The sequence below is a fragment of the Heptranchias perlo genome, chromosome 1 (genome assembly GCF_035084215.1).
Source record: "Heptranchias perlo isolate sHepPer1 chromosome 1, sHepPer1.hap1, whole genome shotgun sequence".
NCBI lineage: Eukaryota > Metazoa > Chordata > Chondrichthyes > Hexanchiformes > Hexanchidae > Heptranchias > Heptranchias perlo.
In genome coordinates, this window is record NC_090325.1 from 117,975,983 (window position 1) to 117,998,428 (window position 22,446).

Below are 22,446 nucleotides of genomic sequence, written 5' to 3' on the forward strand. Positions count from 1 at the left end.
TACTAGGATGCTACCGGGACTTGATGGTTTGACTTACAGGGAGAGGTTAGACAGACTGGGACTTTTTTCCCTGGAGAGTAGGAGGTTTAGACAGACTGGGACTTTTTTCCCTGGAGAGTAGGAGGTTTAGGGGTGATCTTATAGAAGTCTATAAAATAATGAGGGGCATAGATAAGGTCGATAGTCAAAATCTTTTCCCAAAGGTAGGGGAGTCTATAACGAGGGGGCACAGATTTAAGGTGAGAGGGGAGAGATACAAAAGGGTCCAGAGGGGCAATTTTTTCACTCAAAGGGTGGTGAGTGTCTGGAACGAGCTGCCAGAGGCAGTAGTAGAGGCGGGTACAATTTTGTCTTTTAAAAAGCATTTGGACAGTTACATGGGTAAGATGGGTATCGAGGGATATGGGCCAAGTGCAGGCAATTGGGACTAGCTTAGTGGTATAAACTGGGCGACATGGACATGTTGGGCCGAAGGGCCTGTTTCCATGTTGTAACTTCTATGATTCTATGAATTAATTGGTACTTGGAAAAGCATGGGCTAATAAATGAAAGTCAGCACCAGGTTTGTTGAAGGAAAATCATGTTTGACTAACTTAATTGAATTCTTTGATGAAGTAACGGAGAGGGTTGATGAGGGTAGTGTAGTTGATGTTGTGTATATGGACTTTCAAAAGGCATTTGATAAAGTCCCACATAATAGACTTGTTGGCAAAAGTAAATCCCATTGGATTAAAGGGACAGTGGCAGCATGGATACAAAATTAGCTAAGGGACAGAAAGCAGAACATAGTGGTGAACAGTTGTTTTTCAGACTGGAGGGAACTATACAGTGGTGTTCCCCGGGGCTCAGTATTAGGATCACTGCTCTTTTTGAGATATATTAATGACCTGGACTTGGGTATCGAGGGTATAATTTCAAAGCTTGCAGATGACATGAAATTTGGAAATGTAGTAAACAATGTGGACAATAGTATCAGACTTCAGGAGGACGTAGACAGACTGCTGAAATGGGCAAACACATGGCAGATGAAATTTAACGCAGAGAAGAATGAAGTGATGCATTTGGGAAGGAAGAAGGAGGAGAGGCAATATAATCTAAATGGTACAATTTTAAAAAGGGTGCAGGAACAGAGAGACCTGGGGGTGCACATGCACAAATCTTTGAGGGTGGCAGGACAAGTCGAGAAGGCTGTTAAAAAAGCATATTGGATCCTAGGTTTTATTAATAGAGGCATAGAGTATAAAAGTAAAGAAGTTACGCTAAACTTTTATAAAACATTGGTTAGACTTCAACTGATGTATTGTGTTCAATTCTGGGCACCACACTTTAGGAATGATGTCAAGGCCTTAAAGAGGGTGCAGAGAAGATTTACTAGAATGGTATCAGGAATGAGAGACTTCAGTTATGTGGAGAGACTGGAGAAGTTGGGGATGTTCTCCATAGAACAGAGAAGGTTAAGGGAAGATTTGATAGAGGTGTTCAAAATTGTGAATGGTTTTGAGAGTAAATAAGGAGAAACTGTTTCCAGTGACAGAAGAGTCGGTGACCAGAGGACACAGATTTATGGTGATTGGCAAAAGAGCCAGAGACAACATAGAATCATAGAAAGGTTACAGCACGGAAGGAAGCCATTAGGCCCATCGATTCCGTGCCGGTTCTATGCAAGAGCAATCTAAGAGGCAACATTTATGCAGCGAGTTGTAATGATCTGGCATGCACTGCCTGAAAGGGCGGTGGAAGCAGATTCAAGAGTAACTTTCAAAAGGGAACTGAATAAATACTTCGGGAAAAAATGTACAGAGCTATGGGGAAAGAGCAGGGGAATGGGACTAATTGGATAACTCTTTCGAAGTGCCGGCACAGGCTCAATGGGCTGAATGGCCTTCTCCTATGCTGTACCGACTATGATCTTGGGCTAATTTTCAGAGCTGCATGGGTAGTAACTTTTACCTGGTACTGGGCATCCAGGTAACAAGTACTTATACTGCTGGATCAAGAACAAATCTGCAACAAATGTTCAGTTGCATTTTTGTTGCTTTATTTAAAATAAACTAAGCCTCATCTCTGGTTTCCGAACTTCCATGAAAATAGAAATAATCAAGACCACAGATAATGGGAGTGTGTGTAAGCAATGTTCCACTGTCGTGAGCAAATTTTATTGAATTATGGAATTACAACAAAGTTAACATGGGGCAAGTGAAGGATAGATTTAGGAAAGGGATGCTGTAATTGTGAGCCTGCAAAGAAGGGAAAATCACATGGCAAAGAGCTGAGCTAAATGGATTTCCATAAAATGTTTTTTTAGGTGACAGTTGGGATGGGTATTTTTCATTGTTCAAAAATGTATCTTTGGAACAATAGCACTTAAAAATATACAAGAAAAATTAAATCCAGTATGATTTTTACTCTCTAAACTGAACTTTGTCATATCTACTGTGCACACTGTACCACTTGACTTCCGGTTGTTATGTTTTTGTAACTTTTTGTTTCAATTTCTCATTTCAATTTTCTGTGTCCACGTTTAATATGGGATTGACCTACTTAAACTTGACACGCTGATTACATAATTATGGATGACTGGAGTAGCTCTCTGCCAGCTCGGCAGTCATCATGATTTTCTTTAAGCAGTAACCTGAAGGTAAAAATTTCTCTTGAATCTACACATATACACATAGAATTTTGGTTTAAAATATTTTTTATTTGATATCGTCTCAATATAAGAAGAGAATTAGGTCCGTTTTTTTTTGTTAATTTTTTGCCTTGTTCTCTCCTGGTTCCCCATTCGGCTGTCCGTTCTTGGCTGCACCTGCTGTCTTTTCTGTTACCTCATTTTTGCCACTATAGAACATTGGAACAGGAGTAGGCCATTCAGCCCCTCAAGCCTGTTCCACCATTCAGTGAGATCATGGCTGATCTGTGACCTAACTCCATATACCCACCATAGCCCCATATCCTTTAAAACCTTTAGTTAATAAAAAATCTATCAATCTCAGATTTAAAATTAACCATTGAGCTAGCATCAACTGCCATTTGTGGCAGAGTTCCAAACTTCTACCACCCTTTCCTAACTTTACTCCTGAAAGTCCTGGCTCTAATTTTTGGGCTATGTCCCCTAGTCCTAGACTCCCCAACCAGTGGATGTAGTTTCTCTCTCTCTATCCTATCAGTTCCCCTTAATATCTTGAAAACTTTGATCAAATCACCTCTTAATCTTCTAAATTCCAGGGAATACAACTCTAGTTTGTGTAATCGCTCCTCATAATTTAACCCTTGGAGTCCAGGTATCATTCTAGTAAATCTACACTGCATTCCCTCCAAGGCCAGTATATCCTTCCTAAGGTGCAGTGCCCAGAACTGTGAACACAGTACTCCAGGTGTACTCTAACCAGGGTTTTCTATAGCTGTAGCATAACTTCTACCCCCTTGTATTCTAGTTCTTGAGGCATAAAGGCCAGCATTCCATTAGCCTTTTTGATTATTTCTGTACCTGTCCATGATATTTTAATGATCTATGTACATGGACCCCTAAGTCTCTTTGGACCTCCACTGTTTTGAGCTTTTCACCATTTAGAAAGTGCTGTGATCTATCATTTTTAGGTCCAAAGTGGATGACCTCACACTTGCCTACATTAAAATCCATTTGCCACAGTTTTGCCCATTCACATAATCTATTAATATCTTTGTAATTTTATGCTTCCATCTACACTGCTTACAATGCTTGCTTATCTTTGTGTCATCGGCAAACTTGGATATGTGGCTCTCTATCCCGTTATCTAAGTCGTTAGTAAACACAGTGAATAGCTGAGGCCCCACACAGATCCCTGTGGGACACCACTAGCCGCACCCTGCCAATTTGAGTATCTACCCATTATCCCTACTCTCTCCTGCCACTCAGCCAATTTCCTAACCAGGTAAATAATTTGCCTTCAATTCCATGAGCTTCAACTTTAGCTAACAGTCTCTTATGAGGGACTTTATTGAATGCTTTCTGGAAGTCCGTATAAACAACATCCATAGACATTCCCCTGTCCACTACTTTAGTTACCTCTTCAAAAAATTCAATCAGGTTCATCAGGCATGGCCTACCCTTTACAAATCCACGCTGTCTCTCTCTGATTAGCTGAAAATTTTCAAGGTGTTCAGTCACTCTATACTTATAGATTCTGGAAAATTCCCAACAACAGATGTTAGGCTAACTGGTCTATAATTCCCTGATCTCCCTCTCTCACATCCCTGGGCCTCACACCACTGGTTTTCTCTGTTGTTTTGTCGGTCGGCTAAAGTTTTCTCCCTGGCCTCTTCTCTGACTACCCTGCCCCTGACTTGTTGCATTTTTTAAATTTGCAGTCCATCTTGGGCAACTCTGTCCCCAACTTAAAACTTCAGTAAATGCTTTTAATAAGAACTTTAACAGTTGTTAAGCTGCTGGCAGAAATGATTGGAGTTGAAGAGTTTGAGCTAGCATCCTATGTTATTTCAAGAGCATATTTGTGTCTCTTTTTCTTTCCCATTTCCCCTCTGTTTCCCCCTTTCCGTTCTTCACCGCTCCCCTTATTCCCCCATCCTCCCACTGCTGGTGAGAGGGTGTAATTACAGCATGTCAATTTTGCATCCATTTTTCATTTTTAATGTGGATATAAGAATTTATAATGTTATAAGAATAACAATTAAGGACAGGATGTATGACTTCAAAATGGAGTCTGAATTACATCTGAATATCCTGGTTCAATTATCTCCACCCTCTGAACCCACTTCACCAAGAGGTAGCCGACACTTTAGGGGAAATGCAACGGATGTAATGTACGTGGACTTCAACAAAGCCTTTGACAAGGTGGCACATTGGAGATTATCAGAAAAGATCAAGTCGTATGGAATTGAGAGAGGACTGCAAACTGAATTAAAAATTTGTTAGAAGGGAGAAAATAGAGTAGGCATTACGGGCAGTTTTTTTTTTTAAAAGAGTGGGTAGTGGTATCCCTCAGGGTTGAGTTCTGGGATGACTGCTGTTCACTGTGTACATCAATTATTTGGGTATAGGCCTAGAGCAAGTAGTGTCGAAATTTGCAGATGATATAAAAATAAAAGATATTGTTAATTCTTTGCAACAAAGGAAACAGCAAAGGGATATTGATAAGATGGGCGAATGGGCTAATAAGTGGCAGATGGAATTCAATACCAGTAATTGCAAGGTGATGAATTTTGGTAAACAAAAAACAGTAATTATACTCTGAATGGAAGTAGGCTTGGTGGTGTGGAAGAGCAGAAGGACTTGGGAGTACAGGTCCACAGAACATTAAAAGCAGCAACTCAAGTTAATAAGGCTATGAAAGAGAAAATAGAATTCTAGGTTTTATTTTGAGAAGTATAGAATATAAAAGCTAAGATGCAAAGATGAGCCAAATAAAACCTTAAGACTTCAGATAAAGTACTGCTTGCAGTATTGGGCTCCACACTATAGGAAGGATATTGAGGCTTTAGAGAGGGTGCAATGCAGATTCATTAGGATATTGCCTGGTATGAGGAAATACAAATAAGACACTTGAAAAGTTGGTCTTTTTTCTTTAGAACAACACAGATTATGGAGCAATATAATAGTTTTTAAAATTATGAGAGGATGGGACAAGGTAGATAGAAGCAGACTGTTACCAGTAGTTGAGGGGTCAAGCACAAGGGGCTATCGATATAATTGATAGAATGCAAGAGATTTAGAACAGAGTGCAGGAGAAACTTCTTCATACAGAGTTGAGGCTGTGGAATTCACTTCCAAGGTTACTGGTTGAAGCAAAAACTATGTCAACATTCAAGATTAGGCTGGATGAAGGAGAAAAGAGTTATAGAGATATCGAAATAAGGTGGGTAAATATGATTAGAACTATTTGCTCGCTTGAAGTGTAAACTGATTGGGCCGAATGGCCTGGTTCTGTGTTGCAACTTCTATGTATTTTTATAACTCCCTCTGTGCAATGCCACAGCAGATTGACTAATATATTCTGTATAGTTTCCTTGCACTTTGTGTAATTAGGTCTATAAATTACGGTACCCAGTAAAGTTGTAACTATGCCACGGAGGAGACATTTAAATTTCAGGTGAGTAATGAAGTCACCAGTTTCCCTGAAAACAGTTCTTTATTTTAAGCCTCAGATTTTCCACATTTTGGAGGGATTCCTTACAGTTTTCCCACTTGCTAAGCCTAATTCCCTTGAATTCTGACAGTACATCGTATGGCAGTTTTACACTTGAAAAATCTGCCTTGCAGTATTTATTGCAGCAAAGTAATTTATAACATTTACTTCTCCCCTCAAATTATAATGAGCATGGAGGTACGGTTCACACTTCTGTGTTGTACTGTAAGCAGAAAAGAAATCTGAGATTAACAGTCAAGTTTGAGAATGTCAGAAATGACTCAATTTATTTGTCGCATGAGCTTCCTCACAGAAAAGTAGGCTGATTTAGAGAAATTGAAAAATTCATAATTAAAAGTGATGTATTCAACCTGAGTTTCTAAAGACTTCACCTTCAGTGCTTCCTCAAAGGAAATAGTGAAAACATTGAGGCAGCCGAAGCATTTTACACATGAAATAGTTTCTTGTCTTTATTTGTCATTGTATCTCTTGATATAGCCTTGAGAAATTTTATGGAGATTATATTTTCTATTAGAGGAAATATATTACCTCTGGGACTACGTAGACCTCACAGACAGTGAGGGCAAAACACATCTGTCTTGCTCAACAAACAAAAATGTTTTATATGACAGTTTTTCCTGGTGACCTAGAGGAGACTTTTTTTGAAATTCCCCTTATTATTGATCAAGTATAATGCCTGAAATCTCATGTGCATTAAGGCATATTAGTGTTTAAGGAAAAAATAAATCAAAGCAAAGACTGTACAAATACATCAAGAAATTGCTGCTAATAAATGATGTTTGTTTTGTCACAATATTGAAAGCATGTTCCCAGAAACAATCTAATATAAAGTGACTGTCACCGGACATCTTAAGGATAAGTAGCATGAGTACTGCTAGATATGAATGGAAAATCTGAAATATCTATCAATCACTCAACAAACAAATCTGATTAAAACTTTCATAGAAATGCTGATGTGTGCTTAATAAATTTGGATGAACTAAGAAACTATGTACAATAATGCATCTAATTTCAATATCCTTTTAGGCTTTGTAGATAGCTTGTCTTGTGATCTATAAGGCATAAATTGCCGTATGATCAGTGTCTCACATGAAGCTCTGTTTTATTTATATGTTACACACACACACACACACACACACACACACACACACCTCTAACAGAAAGGAGCATTTGCTTTGCAATAACATCTGTCATAGGGAAAATGTTAGAATCTATTATTAAAGAGTTTATAGCAGGGCACTTAGAAAATCTCAATGCAATCAGGCAGAGTTAACACGGCTTTGTGAAAGGGAAATCGATTTTGACTAATTTATTAATGTTCTTTGAGGAAGTAACAAGCAACGTGGATAAAGGGGATCCTGTGGATGTGGTGTACTTGGATTTCCAGAATGTTTTTGACAAGGTGCCACATCAAAGGCTACTACACAAAATAAGAGCTCATGGTGTAGGGGGTGACATATTAACATGGATAAAGGATTGATTTATAACAGGATACAGAGAGTAGGCATAAATGGGTCCTTTTCAGGTTGGCAAGATGTAACGAGTGGAGTGCCACAGGGCCTCAACTATTTACAATCTATATTAATGACTTGGATGAAGGGACCGAATGTATGGTTGCTAAATTTGCTGATGATACAAAGGTAGGTAGGAAAGTAAGTTGTGAAGAGGACATAAGGAGTCTGCAAAGTGATATAGATAGGTTAAGTGAGTGGGCAAAAAATTGGCAGATGGAGTATAATGTGGGAAAATGTGAACTTGTCCACTTTGGCAGGAGGAATAACAAAGCAGTATATTATTTAAATGGAGAGAGATTGCAAAGCTGTGAGGTACAGAGGGATCTGGGTGTCCTAGTACATGAATCACAAAAGGTTAGTATGCAGGTACAGCAAGTGATTAGGAAGTCAATTGGAATGTGGTCATTTATTGCAAGGGAAATGGAATATAAAAGTAGAGATGTTTTGCTCCAGTTGTACAGGGCACTGGTGAGACCACATCTTGAATACTGTCTGCAGTTTTGGTCTCCTTATTTAAGAAAGGACATAATTGCTTTGGAGGCGGTTCAGAGAAGGTTCACTCGACTGATTCCTGGGATGAGGGGGTTATCTTATGAGGAAAGGTTGGACAAGTTGGGCCTGTATACACTGGAGTTTAGAAGAATGAGAGGTGATCTTATTGAAACATAAGTTCCTGCAGGGATTAGACGAGAGGATGTTTCCCCTTGTGGGAGAGACTAGAACTAGGGGCCACAGTTTAAAAGTAAGGGGTCTCCCATTTAAGACGGAAATTAGGAGAAATTTTTTCCGAGAGTCGTGAGTTTGTGGAACTCCCCCAGAGAGCAGTGGAGGCAGGGTCATTGAATGTTTTTAAGGCAGAGTTAGATAGATTCCTGATTAACAAGGGAGTCAAAGGTTATAGTAGGTAGATGGGAAAGTAGGGTTGAGGTCACAATCAGATCAGCCATGATCTTATCAAATAGCAGAGCAGGCTCGAGGGGCTGAATGGCCTACACCTTTATTGTATTTGATTGTAATATTATTGTTGACCGGAGGTCACCGGTTACGGTTACTGGCTTAGTACACAGAGGAGAAGAGTCAATTCTCTCTTAACTCTCAATTCACTTTATTCACACCGTTAGATCATATACATATAGCTTATATGTCTGGTTAGATATAGGCATGCAGTTTACACCAGGTTATACAGTCTTATACCCTAACTAAGATCTAAACGCACACCCACTAGGTTTCTCTGACACTCCCTGAGAGGTCACAGAATTTAAAGGATAATACCCGAAAAAGGAGAGCTGATGCTGGCCATGCGTTCCGTTCTCTCTCTCGACGTCGTCTCTATGTCCCTGACGTAGGGTCTTCCACTTCTGCGATGGTTGGTCTCCGGAGTCTTCGCTCTGGCTCCACGCCTCAGATCCTTCATTCTTATTCCGAATCTTATCTCTTCAGGCTGTGCTGTCTCTCTATTTCGTTGGTTTAGGCTTTCTCGCTTTTGCCTGGGTCTTCTCCTCATTGGCTCTGTCCCAAGGACTTAGGTCTTTTTGCTCCTTTTCTAAATAAGGACTTGTGTCTTATCACATTTCCTTTGTCTTTCACAAAACTTGGTTAATTCAAACCGGTTCCAGGCAGCTGAGGCCAGTAACTGAACCCAGGTTACTTTAGTTCAAAAGTCGTTCCTGCCTGTGTGTATCAGCAGCCGATGTCTCAGGTTACCGCAGCCCCTAGCCAACACTATTCTGTTGCACTTAATTAATTGAACTTTTGGTCAGCCTTGTTTCAATCAGAATCTACAGCGTGCTGGCAAGTTGGTGATTTCTAACATTCATTTATTTACAGCCACAGTAAAGTTTTTTAAAAAAGGTTGAAATGTCCCTATTGTTAAAGATCTGTAATCATTCATGTTTTTTTTTCTGTCTAGTCCAAACGGAGGTCCCAAGGACTGTCTCTGGACCCTATTTACCACTGCCTGAATCGGACTATACTCTACCAGCTATCAAGACCACATAAGACTGTTCCTCAGCAAGTTGCTCTTTTAGACTCTTTAAGGGTCCTGACAGTCAACCGCACTCTTATTCTAGGACCCGGCAATCATGATCAAGACTTCATTGGCTGTCTGGCTCATTGTTTAATTAGTCTCTATGTTGGAAGGTAGGTTTTCAGAAATGATTTTTGAAAGTTTCCCCACTAAATGGTAGGTAAATCAAAGAAGCCAGCATGTTATTGTCCTAATAACAGTCCAGGGTTATTGCATAAAAACTCCTGTAATTTTAATCATTCATGAAAATTCTCTTCCTTTTATGTTTCTGTGTCCAACATGTAGTTTATTTTCTGCTAACTTAGTACATGATGCATCAATGACATCAAACTACAGCTGCAATTTATTATGTTATGGCATTTTGAAGTATGCAGTCATTTAAATATGATGACAGTTCTCTCAAATGAAGGCAGTTGGTTTTAAAATATGTTTCTGCAGAGTTAGCTATTCCCATTGCTGGAGAATCCACTATATTGAAGCCCATGGGATTAAAGGAGCAGTGGCAGCATGGATGTGAAATTGGTTAAGAGACAGATAGCAGAGAATAGTGGTGGATGGTTGTTTTTCAGACTGGAGGGAAGTATACAGTGGTGTTCCCCAGGGGTTGGTATTAGGACCACTGCTCTTTGAGCTGGACTTGGGTATAGAGGGCACAGTTTGCTGATGACATAAAAGTTGGACGTGTAGTAAACAGTGAGGGGGATAGTAGCAGACTTCAGGAGGACATAGAATGATGAAATGGAGGAGAGGCAATATAAACTGAATGGTACAATTTTAAAGGGGGAGCAGGATCACAGAGACCCAGGGGTTCATGTAAACAAATCTTTGAAGGTGGCAGGACAAGTTGATACAGCTGCTTACAAAGCGTATGGGATCCTTGGTTTTATAAATAGATGCCTAGAGTACAAAAGCAAGGACGTTATGTTTTATAGATCGCTGGTTAGGCCTCAGCTAGTGTATTGTATCCAATTCTGGGCACCACACTTTAGGAAGGATGTCAAGTCCTTGGAGAGGATGCAGAGGCGATTTACCAAAATGATAGGGATGAAGGACTTCAGTTATGTGGAGAGACTAGAGAAGCTAGGATTGTTCTCCATAGAGCAGAGACGGTTAAGGGGAGATTTAGTAAATTTAAAATTATGAAGGGTTTTGATAGAGTAAATAAGAAGAAACTGTTTCCACTGGTGGGTGGATCGGTAACCAGAGGACAGAGATTTAAGATAATTGGAAAAAGAACCAAAGGGGGAGATGAGGAGAAATTGTTTTAAGTAGCAAGTTGTTATGATCTGGAATGCACTGCCTGAAAAGGTGACGGAAGCAAATTCAATAGTCATTTTCAAAAGGGAATTGGATATATATTTGAAAAAGAAAAATTTGCAGGGCTATAGGGAAAGAGTAGGGTTCTACATCAACACTTTGTGCCTTATTTTAAAAAAGCCAGTTATTTTGGATTATTTTGGTAGTAAGACTTTGTATGTCATGAATGTTACGATCTGTGAGCAAAATTCAGTTCAGTTTTCAATCACTAGCTTTGGCTCCATCAGCAAGGGTGGTACAGAATTTTGTAATAGTATAACAGTTGAAGGAGGTTTGACTTGTACTTTATGGTACAGCACTACTGCTGTTGGAAGCACTGTAAGGTAAATGAGGTGGTCCCAGGACCACCATAAGAGCCAAGGAGCACTTCAAGAACTATTTTATCCCAAAGCTTCAGTGGCACCAGCACAAACAAACGGACACCGCTGGTGACAGAAGGTGCAATGGGAGACCATTTGTTAAGGTGCAGTGGGCTGAACACTCAGTACACCTGTATAACCTAGGAATACATATTTTGTACTGATGCTTTGTATTGATCTTCCTGAACTGCAGGGAAGGTCTACGAACATAAAATCAAAATTGCAATTGCAACTTTTTAACAACTGCATAAACGCGCTTGTTTTGTATTGCTGCTGTTGCTCTGAAATTCACCCTGCAAAGTAAATTTATTCAATTTTTTTTTTGTTGCAATAAAAAAAATCACTGGGTTTTTGCTTGTCAACAGCTACAGAAGATCACAATCACATCAGTGGACCAAAACGATGACTAGTGTAGGATGAATGAAAAAGGTTAGGGAAGGGGTAGTGAGCTAGAATGGAATTACAGAACTAAATGTTTTTAATCAAATGATAATCAACAATGCTTTCCAAATAGTAAATAGAAAGAAAATCATGCAATTATAGAGTGCTTTTTCAAAATGATATGAAGTGCAGTGACTCTATGTAGACAATTAAATTCCAAAAGCTATTTAGCACTCATACTACCAGAACACATGTAAAAGTATTTTAATCGTTCATTCCAACCATTTAGTTCTTTAGATATAGGAAGTTGTAACCAGGACTTTGTGACATACATGAGCTTGAGCACAAGCAATGCAGAAAGTAGTCGAGTGTTTTAATGTTCTGACCACAAACTGGAACATGCATGAGATGCTTATTTGTAATTTTCTATTTAAGCATATGATGAAGTGTTCAAAGCCAATCTAGTAATGTGCATGCCATTTTAAAATCCAAGGAAAAAATGGTGATGCTGTACAATTTTTACCAGTCATCCATCCCTCTCCCTGGCCACTGTTTGAGGCTAAACCAGACCGTTCGCAACTTTGGCATCCTATTTGACCCTGAACTGAGCTTCCAACCTCATATCCTCTCCATCACCAAAACCATCTACTTCCACCTCTGTAACATCACTTGTCTCCGCCCCTGCCTCAGCTGATCTGCTGCTGAAACCCTCCTCCATGCCTTTGTTACCTCTAGGCTCAGCTATTCCAATGCTCTCCTGGCCAGCCTCCCACCTTGCACCCTCTGTAAACTTGAGCTCATCCAAAACAGCAGCCCGTATCCTAACTTGCACCAAGTCATGTTCACCCATCACCCCTACATTGGCTCCTGGTCTGGCAATGCCTATATTTGAAAATTCTCATCCTTGTTTTCAAATCCCTCTATGGCCTCGCCCCTCCCTGTCTCTGTAACCTCCTTTAGCCCTACAACCCTCTAAGATCTCTGCGCTCCTCCAATTCTGGCCTCTTGTGCATTCCCGTTTTTCATTGCGCCATCATTGGCAGGTGCCTTCAGCTGCCTAGGCTCTACACTCTGGAATTCCCTCCCTAAACCTCTCCGCCTCTCTTTCCTCCTTTAAGAGGCTCCTTAAAATCTACCTCTTTGACCAGTCTTTTGATCATCTGTCCTAATATTTTCTTATGTGGCTTGGTGTCAAATTTTGTTTGATAATGCTCGTGTGAAGCGCCTTGGTACGTTTTACTATGTTAAAGACGCTATATAAATGCCAGTTGTTGTTGTCATTCATGTGTTTAATGGTAAACTAGTCAGGCAGGAAAGTGATTTTTAAAAAAATTATGTGTGGGTCTTGAAGAAGAGTTTTAACCATCTGGGTAAACTAAATAGGCTTGAACAGCTTTTTTTGCACTCCTATCTTCTGACCTGATCAGAGCTTACTCATTAACTTAAACTATACAGAAATTTATGTATTATACATTCATCCACAGCACACATGCAAACAGTAAAAAGTTATCTTCTGTTTCCACATTTGACAAATCAACATTTATATTGTGAATAACCTTTCTTAAACTTTTGCAGTAACCTTGAGGGGTTTGGCCTGGAAGCAGAAGCCAGAATGACAACATGGCATATCATGATACCTTCTGATCTTGAACCAGATGGAAGTCATAGCCAAGACATTAGTGAAGGTAAATTGTGAATTAAAATGTAATCCTAATTTTCAATGAACTCTTCACAGTCAGTGACTTTCACACAAGTGATCATTTAATTAAACCCTATATTACTTTTTGACTGGCCCCACTGTGCTTGTGACTAAGAGGATGAGACCCATATAATACTCAGCCAGGTAAATTTTAAATATTTGACATAATGAAGCAAAAGGGACATTCTACATGTAAGTGTATATTTTAGAGAAAAAAATAATAAGCCACAATAAAACATCAATGAAATATATAATTCCTGATCCTGACACTATGATGTAAATGACTAATGCACCTTCACCAATTAAAAGTACATGAGTTGAGATGCAACGTTTACTGCATTCATAGATTATTCCCTGTTTGCAGAATCAAAACATATTGAGGCCAGGTAGCCCACAATGCCTGTATCATTGTTAGCTACCTAATGAAGCTATTTACTCGAATCCCATGTCCTGCACCTTTCCTGTAGCTATATATTTTTCTTTGTGTTTATCCAATTCCGATCAGATTTTGAATCTGTTCAAGCACTATCGCCTGTTTTGTACTATTGTCCAAGACCAATTTCACCCCCTCTGAATCAAAGTATTTAAATATGAACAATTGATCTCCCTTGGCATTGCTCACGAGTAGCCTGGGATCTGGAGCACAGTTGTAGTGCCGACTTTGACTGGCTCCGCTGGGTGGTAGTACTCCACCATTTTGTTTGGCCCCTTCACAAGGGTGGCTCAGGTGCCCACCTGTTTCAGGCCAGAGCCCCATTACAGTAATCAGATTGTGTTTCTATGATGTACATAGATACCCCAATACAATTTTAAGCGACCAATGGATGGAGAGTGCAACATGCACACTCCATCCAGTGGCACTGGATGCAGGGAAGCCTAACCAGCAGTCCTTAAACTGCAGACCATTCAGAAAAACTGCCAGGGGAAAATATTGTGGGGCCAGGAGGAGCACTACAGCCCGTCCAAGCCCACCACCCCTGAACATTGAACTTCCAGCTCAGTTTCATAGAGCAGCTGCCAGATTTCCCACCACAACCCCTCCCATGACTGACAGCTCGCCAGCATTATACAAATCAGGCCTGGCCATTAAAATGGCTCAAGCTTCTCACCAATGAGGGTGGGCAGCATGACCACCCGATGCCCGCCGATGCTGAAAATCAGCCATATAATATTTGTCTGCTAACTTGGTCTGGCCCTTTGCAGCCATAGCTTGGTTACTTCCTGTGGGAAAGTGATCTAAGCAGCTTCTGAGATCAATTAAAAGCTAATTATTATTGTTAATTTCTCTGGATTGGCAGCTGCTTGGCTTCTCTTATTATCTCAACAAGCTCTCCAACTTAAATTAAGGTTAGAAAAAACAAGAACTAATTGGATTATTTATCTCTTTTTTTAATGATTGTTCAGTTATGATTTGTTGGTGTTTATCCAAAGTGTGATGCCTGATCTCTGACCGACACGATCTAAACTTTGTTATATATATTGTTATATAGATATAAAATCACAGAGGCCATCAAGCATGCATCACAGATCGTATAGGCAGGAACTGACCTATGTTTGTTATTTTTGTGAGGAATATCCATCTATGAACATACATATAATATATATACAGAAGTGGCAAATGTACATCATTTCCTGCCAGTATAATCTATGATGCATGCTTGGCGACCTCTATGATTGTTTTGTGGCAGTCCCAATTTTATCCAAGTATATGACCTGATTATTAGTTGTGTCAATTTTTAAGTAACATTACATCAGGATCACATTGTGGGGCCCTACCAATGACTCACTGAATTTCTCCAGTAAATAGCTGAGCTATGCACACTAAGAAGAGAGAAGAAAATTAGTCAGGGTTCCTACTTCTGCATGCTACCTAGCAGTTGCTGCTAGAAGACTATGTGTGGATGTCAGATAAGGAGAGGGTGGAGCTGGGCTTTGATGTCCTCATAGTCAAATAACCTGCCATTACAGAGATAGGGAGGGGAGAGATCATGGAGGGAATTGATCATGAGGAGGGTGATTTTATATTTGGGCATTGCTGGACCGGGAAACAATGTAGATCAGCGGAGACGGGCAACGTTACGGAGGTGTAAGTAGACGGTTTTGTGATGAAGAGTATATGGGGTTGGAAGCTCAGCTCATAGGACATTGAGGTTGTGAAGAGTCTGGTCCAGCCCAAGACAGTGATGATGGCTTTGATCTTTTCAGTGTTTAATTAGAAAAATTAATAAGTCACCCAGTCCAGATGGGATGCATCCTAGGTTGCTGAGGGAAGCCAGGGTGGAGCTAGCAGAAACTCTGACCACAATCTTTCAATCCTCCTTGGTGCCAGAGGACTGGAGAATTGCAAATGTTACGCCCCTGGCCAAAAAAGGGGAGAGGGATGAACTTGGTATCTACAGGCTAATCAGTCAGTGATGGGAAAACTACTAGAGACCATTGTCAAGGACAAAATTAATTCTCACTTGGAGAAGCATGGGTTAATAAGGGACAACCAGCATGGATTTGTTAAAGGCAAATTGTGTCTGACTAACCTGATTGAGTTAGTTGATGAAGGTAGTGCAGTAGATTTTATATATATGGACTTTCAAAAGGCATTTGATAAAGTACCACATAACAGACTTATTCGGAATATAGCAGTACATGGGATTAAAGGGACGGTGGTAACTTAGATACATAATTGGCTAAGGGATAGGAGGCAGAGAGTAGTGGTGAACAGATATTTTTCTGACTGAAGGGAAATATGCAGTGGGGTCCCCCAGGGGTCGGTATTAGGACCATTGCTTTTCTTGTATATAAATGACCTGGACTTGAATTTAAGGTGTACAATTTCAAAGTTTGCAGATGATACAAAATTTGGCAATGTAATAAATAGTCAGGAGGATAGTAGCAGACTTCAGGAGGACTTAGGCTGGTGAAGTGGGCAGACACATGGCAGTTGCAATTCATTGTGGATAAGTGTGAAGTGATGCACTTTGGGAGGAACAACGTGGAGAAGCAGTATAACCTAAATGGTATTATTTTGAGGGGGGTGCAAGAGCAGAGTGACCTGGGGGTACATAATTCACAATTCTTTGAAGACGACAGGGCAAGTTGATAAGGCAGTTAAGAAAGCATATGGGATACATGGCTTTGTAAATAGGAGCGTTAAATACAAAAACAAGGAAGTCATGCTAAATCTTTACAAATCACTGGTTAGGCCTCAGATGGAGTATTGTGTACAATTCTGGCGCCACACTTTAGGAAGGATGTCAAGACCTTGGAGAGGGTACAGAGGAGGTTTACCAGGGACGAGGGACTTCAGTTATGTGGAGAGATTGAAGAAGCTGTGATTATTCTCCTTAGAGCAGAGAAGGTTAAGGGGAGACCTAATAGAGGTATTCAAAATTATATGGTGTTTTGATAGAGCAAGTAGGGAGAAACTGTTTCCTTTTGCAAGTGGGTCGGTAACCAGAGGTCATTTTAAAATAATTGGCAAAAGAACGAGAGAGGAAATGAGGAAAAATGTTTTCACACGGAGGGTTGTTAAAATCTGGAACGCAATACCTGAAAGGGTGGTGGAAGCAGATTCCATTGGAACTTTCAAAAGGCAATTGGACATGTACTTGAAGAAGACTAATTTGCAGGGTTATAGAAACATAGAAAATTTACAGCACAGAAGGAGACCATTCGGCCCATCGTGTCTGTGCCGGTCGAAATAGAGCTACCCAGCCTAATCCCATTTTCCAGCACTTGGTCCGTAGCCTTGTAGGTTATGGCACTTCAAGTGCATAACCAAGTACTTTTTAAATGTGATGAGGGTTTCTGCCTCCACCACAGTCAGGTAGTGAGTTCCAAACCCCTACCTCCTTTCTTTGGCAGTCCCTCAGGGTCGAGGAAGACTTGCTTCCACTCCGGGAGGGTGGGTTTTGCGGTGGCTGAATAGTCCAATCCTGGAGCCGCAGACTCTGCCACAGGTGGGGCAGGTAGTGTTTAATAAGGCGGGTGGGTGAGACGCTCTGGATTCTGCGTGCTGTTTCCGCTGCTTACGCTTGGCCTCCACGTTCTCCACTCGGTGATGCTCGAGGTGATTGGCGCCTTCGTGGATGCTTTTCACCAGTTTGGGCGTTCTAGGGCAAGCGATTTCCACATGTCGGTGGGGATGTTGCATTTTTTTAGGGAGGCTTTGAGAGTGTCCTTATAGCGTTTCCTCTGCCCTCCCAGTGATCCCCTGCCATTGCGGAGCTCGGAGTAGAGCACTTGTTTAGGGAATCTTGTGTCTGGCATGCGGACAATGTGGCCCACCCATCGCAGCTGGTTGAGGGTGATCAGTGCCTCGATACTGGGGATGTTAGCCTGGGAGACAACACTCACGTTGGTATGCCTATCCCGCCAGTGGATTTGCAGGATTTTGCGGAGGCAATGATGGTGATATCTCTCCAGGGATTTGAGGTGTCTGCTGTACATTGTCCATGTTTCTGATGTGTACAGGAGGGCGGGGACCACGGCTGCTCTGTCGACCATGAGCTTGGTGCTGGATTTGAGGTCTCGGTCTTTGAACACTCAATTCCTCAAGCGTCCGAAGGCTACACTGGCACATTGGAGTCTGTTGAATTTCATCGTCGATGTCTGCTCGCACCGAGAGGAGGCTCCCGAGGTATGGGAAATGATCCACCCTGTCCAGAGGCTCACCGTGGATCTTGATGGTCGGGGGACAGTGTTGTGTGGTAGGAGCGGGCTGGTAGAGGACCTTTGTTTTCCGGATGTTTAGCCTGAGGCCCATTCTCTCATACGCCTCGGTGAATGCGTCAACGATGGTTTGTAGCTCGGCCTCTGAGTGTGCGCACACGCAGGCGCCTTCTGCGTACTGCAGCTCGATGACAGAAGTTGGGGTGGTCTTGGTTCTGGCCTGGAGGCGTCGAAGGTTGAACAGTTTCCCGCTTGTCCTATAGGTTAGCTCCACTCTGGTGGGGAGCTTCATGGTGATGGGGGGGGGAGTGTTGCAGTGAGGAAGATGGAGAAGAGTGTTGGTGCGATGACACAGCCCTGCTTGACCCCCGTTTGCACTCGTATTGGGTCTGTGGTGGATCCGTTGATGAGGATCACGGCTCGCGTGTCATCGTGGAGCAGATGGAGAATGGTGACGAATTTCTGCGGGCAGCCGAATTTGAGGAGGATGCTCCACAATCCCTCACGGTTGACAGAGTCGAAGGCCTTTGCGAGATCGAAGAAGGCCATGTACAGAGGTTGAGGCTGCTCCCTGCACTTTTCCTGGACTTGTCGCACGCTGAAGATCATGTCCATTGTGCCTCTTGATGGGCGGAAGCCGCATTGAGACTCAGGGAGGAGCTCTTTGGCCACTGGAAGGAGGCGGTTGAGGAGGATTCTCGTGATGACCTTTCCCGTGGCGGACAGTAGGAAAACCCCTCTAATTTCCGCAGACCCCTACCACCCTATGGGTTAAACATTTTTCCTCAGCTCCCCTCTAATCCGTCTACCAATTACTTTAAATCAATGCCCCCTGGTTATTGACCTCTCTGCTAAGGAAAATAGGTCCTTCCTGTTCACTCTACCTAGGCCCCTCATAATTTTATAAACCTCAATTAAATCACTCCTCAGCCTCCTCTGTTCCAAAAAAAAACAACCCCAGCCTATCCAATCTTTCCTCATAGCTAAAATTCTCCAGTCCTGGCAACATCCTCGTCAATTTCCTCGTACCCTCTCTAGTGCAATCGCATGTTTCCTGTAATGTGGTGACTAGATCTGTACGCAGTACTCAAGCTGTGGCCTAACTAGTGTATTATACAGTTCTAGCATAACCTCCTTGCTCTTACATTCTATGCCTCGGATAATAAAGGAAAGTATCCAGTATGCCGCCTTAACCACCTTGTCTATCTGTCCTGCTACCTTCAGGGATCTGTGGACATGCACTTCAAGGTCCCTCTCTTCCTTTACACCTCTCAGTATCCTCCCATTTATTGTGTATTCCCTTGCTTTGTTTGACCTCCCCAAATGCATTACCTCTCTCTTCTGCGGATTGAATTCCATTTGTCACTTTTCTGCCCACCTGATCAGTCCATTGATAACTTCCTGCATTCTACAGCTTTCCTCCTCACTATCAACCACATGGTCAATTTTTGTATCATTTGCAAACTTCTTAATCATGCCCCTTACATTTAGGTCTAAATCATTAATATATTCCACAAAAAGCGAGGGACCCCACTGGAAACAGCCTTCCAGTTACAAAAACACCCATCGACCATTACCATTTGCTTCCTGCCATTGAGCCAATTTTGGATCCAATTTGCCACTTTCCCTTGGATCCCATGGGCTTTTACTTTTTTGACCAGTCTGCCATGTGGGACCTTGTCAAAAGCCTTGCTAAAATTAATGTAGACTACATCAAACACACTACCCTCATCAACCATCCTTGTTACCTCCTCAAAAAATTCAATCAAGTTGGTCAGACACGACCTTCCCTTGACAAAATCCATGTTGACTGTCCTTGATTAATCCGGGCCTTGCTAAATGACAGTTTATACTCAGAATTGATTCCAATAATTTGCCCACCACCGAAGTTAGACTGACTGGCCTGTAATTACTAGGTCTATCCTTTTCTCCCTTTTTAAACAATGGTACAACGTTAGCAGCCCTCCAATCCTCTGGCACCACGCCTGTAGCCAGGGAGGATCGGAAAATGATGGTCAGAGCCTCCGCTATTTCCTCTGTTGCTCCTTTTAACAGCCTGGGATACATTTCATCCGGGCCTGGCGATTTATCTACTTTCAAAGATGCTAAACCCCTTAATACTTCCCCCCCCCCCCCCCCCTCACTATGTTTATCCCATCCAATATTTCAGACTGCTCCTCCTTAACTACAATTTCTGCATCGTCCCCCTCTTTTGTGAAGATGTGGAGATGCCGGTGATGGACTGGGGTGGACAAATGTAAGGAGTCTTACAATACCAGGTTATAGTCCAACAGTTTTATTTGAAATCGCAAGCTTTTCGGAGCTTTCCTCACCTGACGAAGGAGGAAAGCTCCGAAAGCTTGTGATTTCATATAAAACTGTTGGACTATGACCTGGTGTTGTAAGACTCCTTACTCTTTTGTGAAGGCAGACGCAGAGTATTCATGAAGAACCATATCCACATCTTCCGCTCCACACATAGGTTACCATTTTGGTCTCTAATAGGCCCTGCTCTTTCCTTAGATATCCTCTTGCTCTTTATGTATTTATAAAACATTTTTGGGTTTTCCTTAATTTTACTTGCCAGTATTTTTTAATGTCCTCTCTTTGCTTTCCTAATTTCTTTTTAATTTCACCCCTGCACTTTCTATACTCCCCTAGGCTTTCTGCAGTATTGAGCTCTCGGTGTCTGACATAAGCTTCCCTTTTTTGCCTTATCTTACCCTTGTATGCTCCTTGTCATCCAGGGGGCTCTAGATTTGGCATTCCCATCCTTTTTTCTTTGTGGGAACATGTTTACTCTGAACTCCTTGAATGCCTCCCACTGTTCTGACACTGTTTTATCTTCAAGTAGCTGTTTCCAGTCCGCAATGCGTTATGGGGAAAAAGCTGGGGGGTGAGTCTAAATTGGACAGCTCTTTCAAAGTGCCGGCACTGGCGCGATGGGCCGAATGGCCTCCTGTGCTGTAAGATTCTGTGATTCTATGAATTGTGGCTTATCCAGAATTGGATGTGGGGCAAGCAGGCTGACAATAAAGAGGCAGTGGTGAGGTAGGGCTGGGTGTCATTAGGGTACATGTGGAACCTGATATCATGTTTTTGAATGATTTCACTCAGAGGCGCATATAAATAACAATTGGAGAGGGCCAGGGATAGATCTTGGAGTAAAAACAGAAATGCTGGAAATACTCAGCAAGTCAGGCAGCATCTGTGGAGAAAGAAAGAGAGTTAATGTTTCGACCTGAAACGTTAACCATGTTTCTTTCTCCACAGATGCTGCTTGACTTGCTGAGTATTTCCAGCATTTTCTGTTTTTATTTCAGATTTCCAGCATCTGCAGTATTTTGCTTTTGATAGATCTTGGGGGCTCCCCTTCTTCCTTTAAGGCCCTCCTTAAAACATTCCTTTTTAACTAAGCTTTTAGTCACCTATCCTAATATCTCCTTTGGCTCAGTTAATTTTTGTCTGATTATGCTCCTGTGATACGCCTTAAGGCATTTTCCTACGTTAAAGGTGCTGCAGGAAATGAGAACGGGGGTGGTGACAGCACATTTGAAAAGGATGTGGACAGCACATTTGAAAAGGATGTGGACAGTACCTGAAGAGAGGGAGCCGTTTTCAATGTTAACTAGAATGGGAGTCATGATGTGGAGATGCCGGTGATGGACTGGGGTTGACAATTGTAAACAATTTTACAACACCAAGTTATAGTCCTGACGAAGGAGGAAGCCTCCGAAAGCTTGTGAATTTAAAATAAAATTGCTGGACTATAACTTGGTGTTGTAAAATTGTTTACAACTAGAATGGGGGCCAGGAAGAGAAGTTGAGTGGTCAGCAGTTTGATCGGAAAAGGGTCGAGAGGGCAGGAGTTGGTTCTCATGGACAAGATGAGCTCAGAGAGAGCATGAAGGGAGATACTAGAGAAAGTTGCAGGTTAAGGGCTGGGGGGGGCGGACCTTGGGAGAAGCTTGGCTTGGTGGGCAAGGGAAAGGGAAGGAAGCTGCAGAGGCTGCCGAACGGAAGGTCTCAATCTTTGTGACACAGCAGTCCATGAGCTCCTCGCACTTGTTGAAGGTGAGGGTGGAGGGGGCTGGGGAAGAGGGGTTGAAGGAGACGGTTGGTAGTAGAGAAAGGAAGCCAGGGATTATCTTTGTAGTCCACGATGATCCTGGAGTAGTGAGCAGTTTTGGCAGAAGAGAACAGGGCCCAATAGTGTTTGATCTGGTTCAGCCAGATCTGGCGGTGAATGGCTAAACCAGTTGTGCGCCATATACGTTCAAGTCTGCATCCCTTGGACTTACGTGAGTGAAGGTGGGGGCCGTGCCAGGAGGAACGACCAGGG

At 41.9% G+C, this 22,446-nt stretch overlaps 1 protein-coding gene across 1 annotated transcript in view; it reads left to right on the top strand.

Annotated features, from left to right (window-relative positions):
- The window catches only part of wdfy3 (WD repeat and FYVE domain containing 3), a 431,872-nt gene that overhangs the window by 319,274 nt on the left and 90,152 nt on the right, over positions 1-22,446 (top strand). The window contains exons 37-38 of the mRNA XM_067990523.1: positions 9,567-9,796; positions 13,316-13,425. Of these exons, the coding sequence (XP_067846624.1) occupies positions 9,567-9,796; positions 13,316-13,425 (340 nt within the window). The remainder of the gene's footprint in view (positions 1-9,566; positions 9,797-13,315; positions 13,426-22,446) is intronic.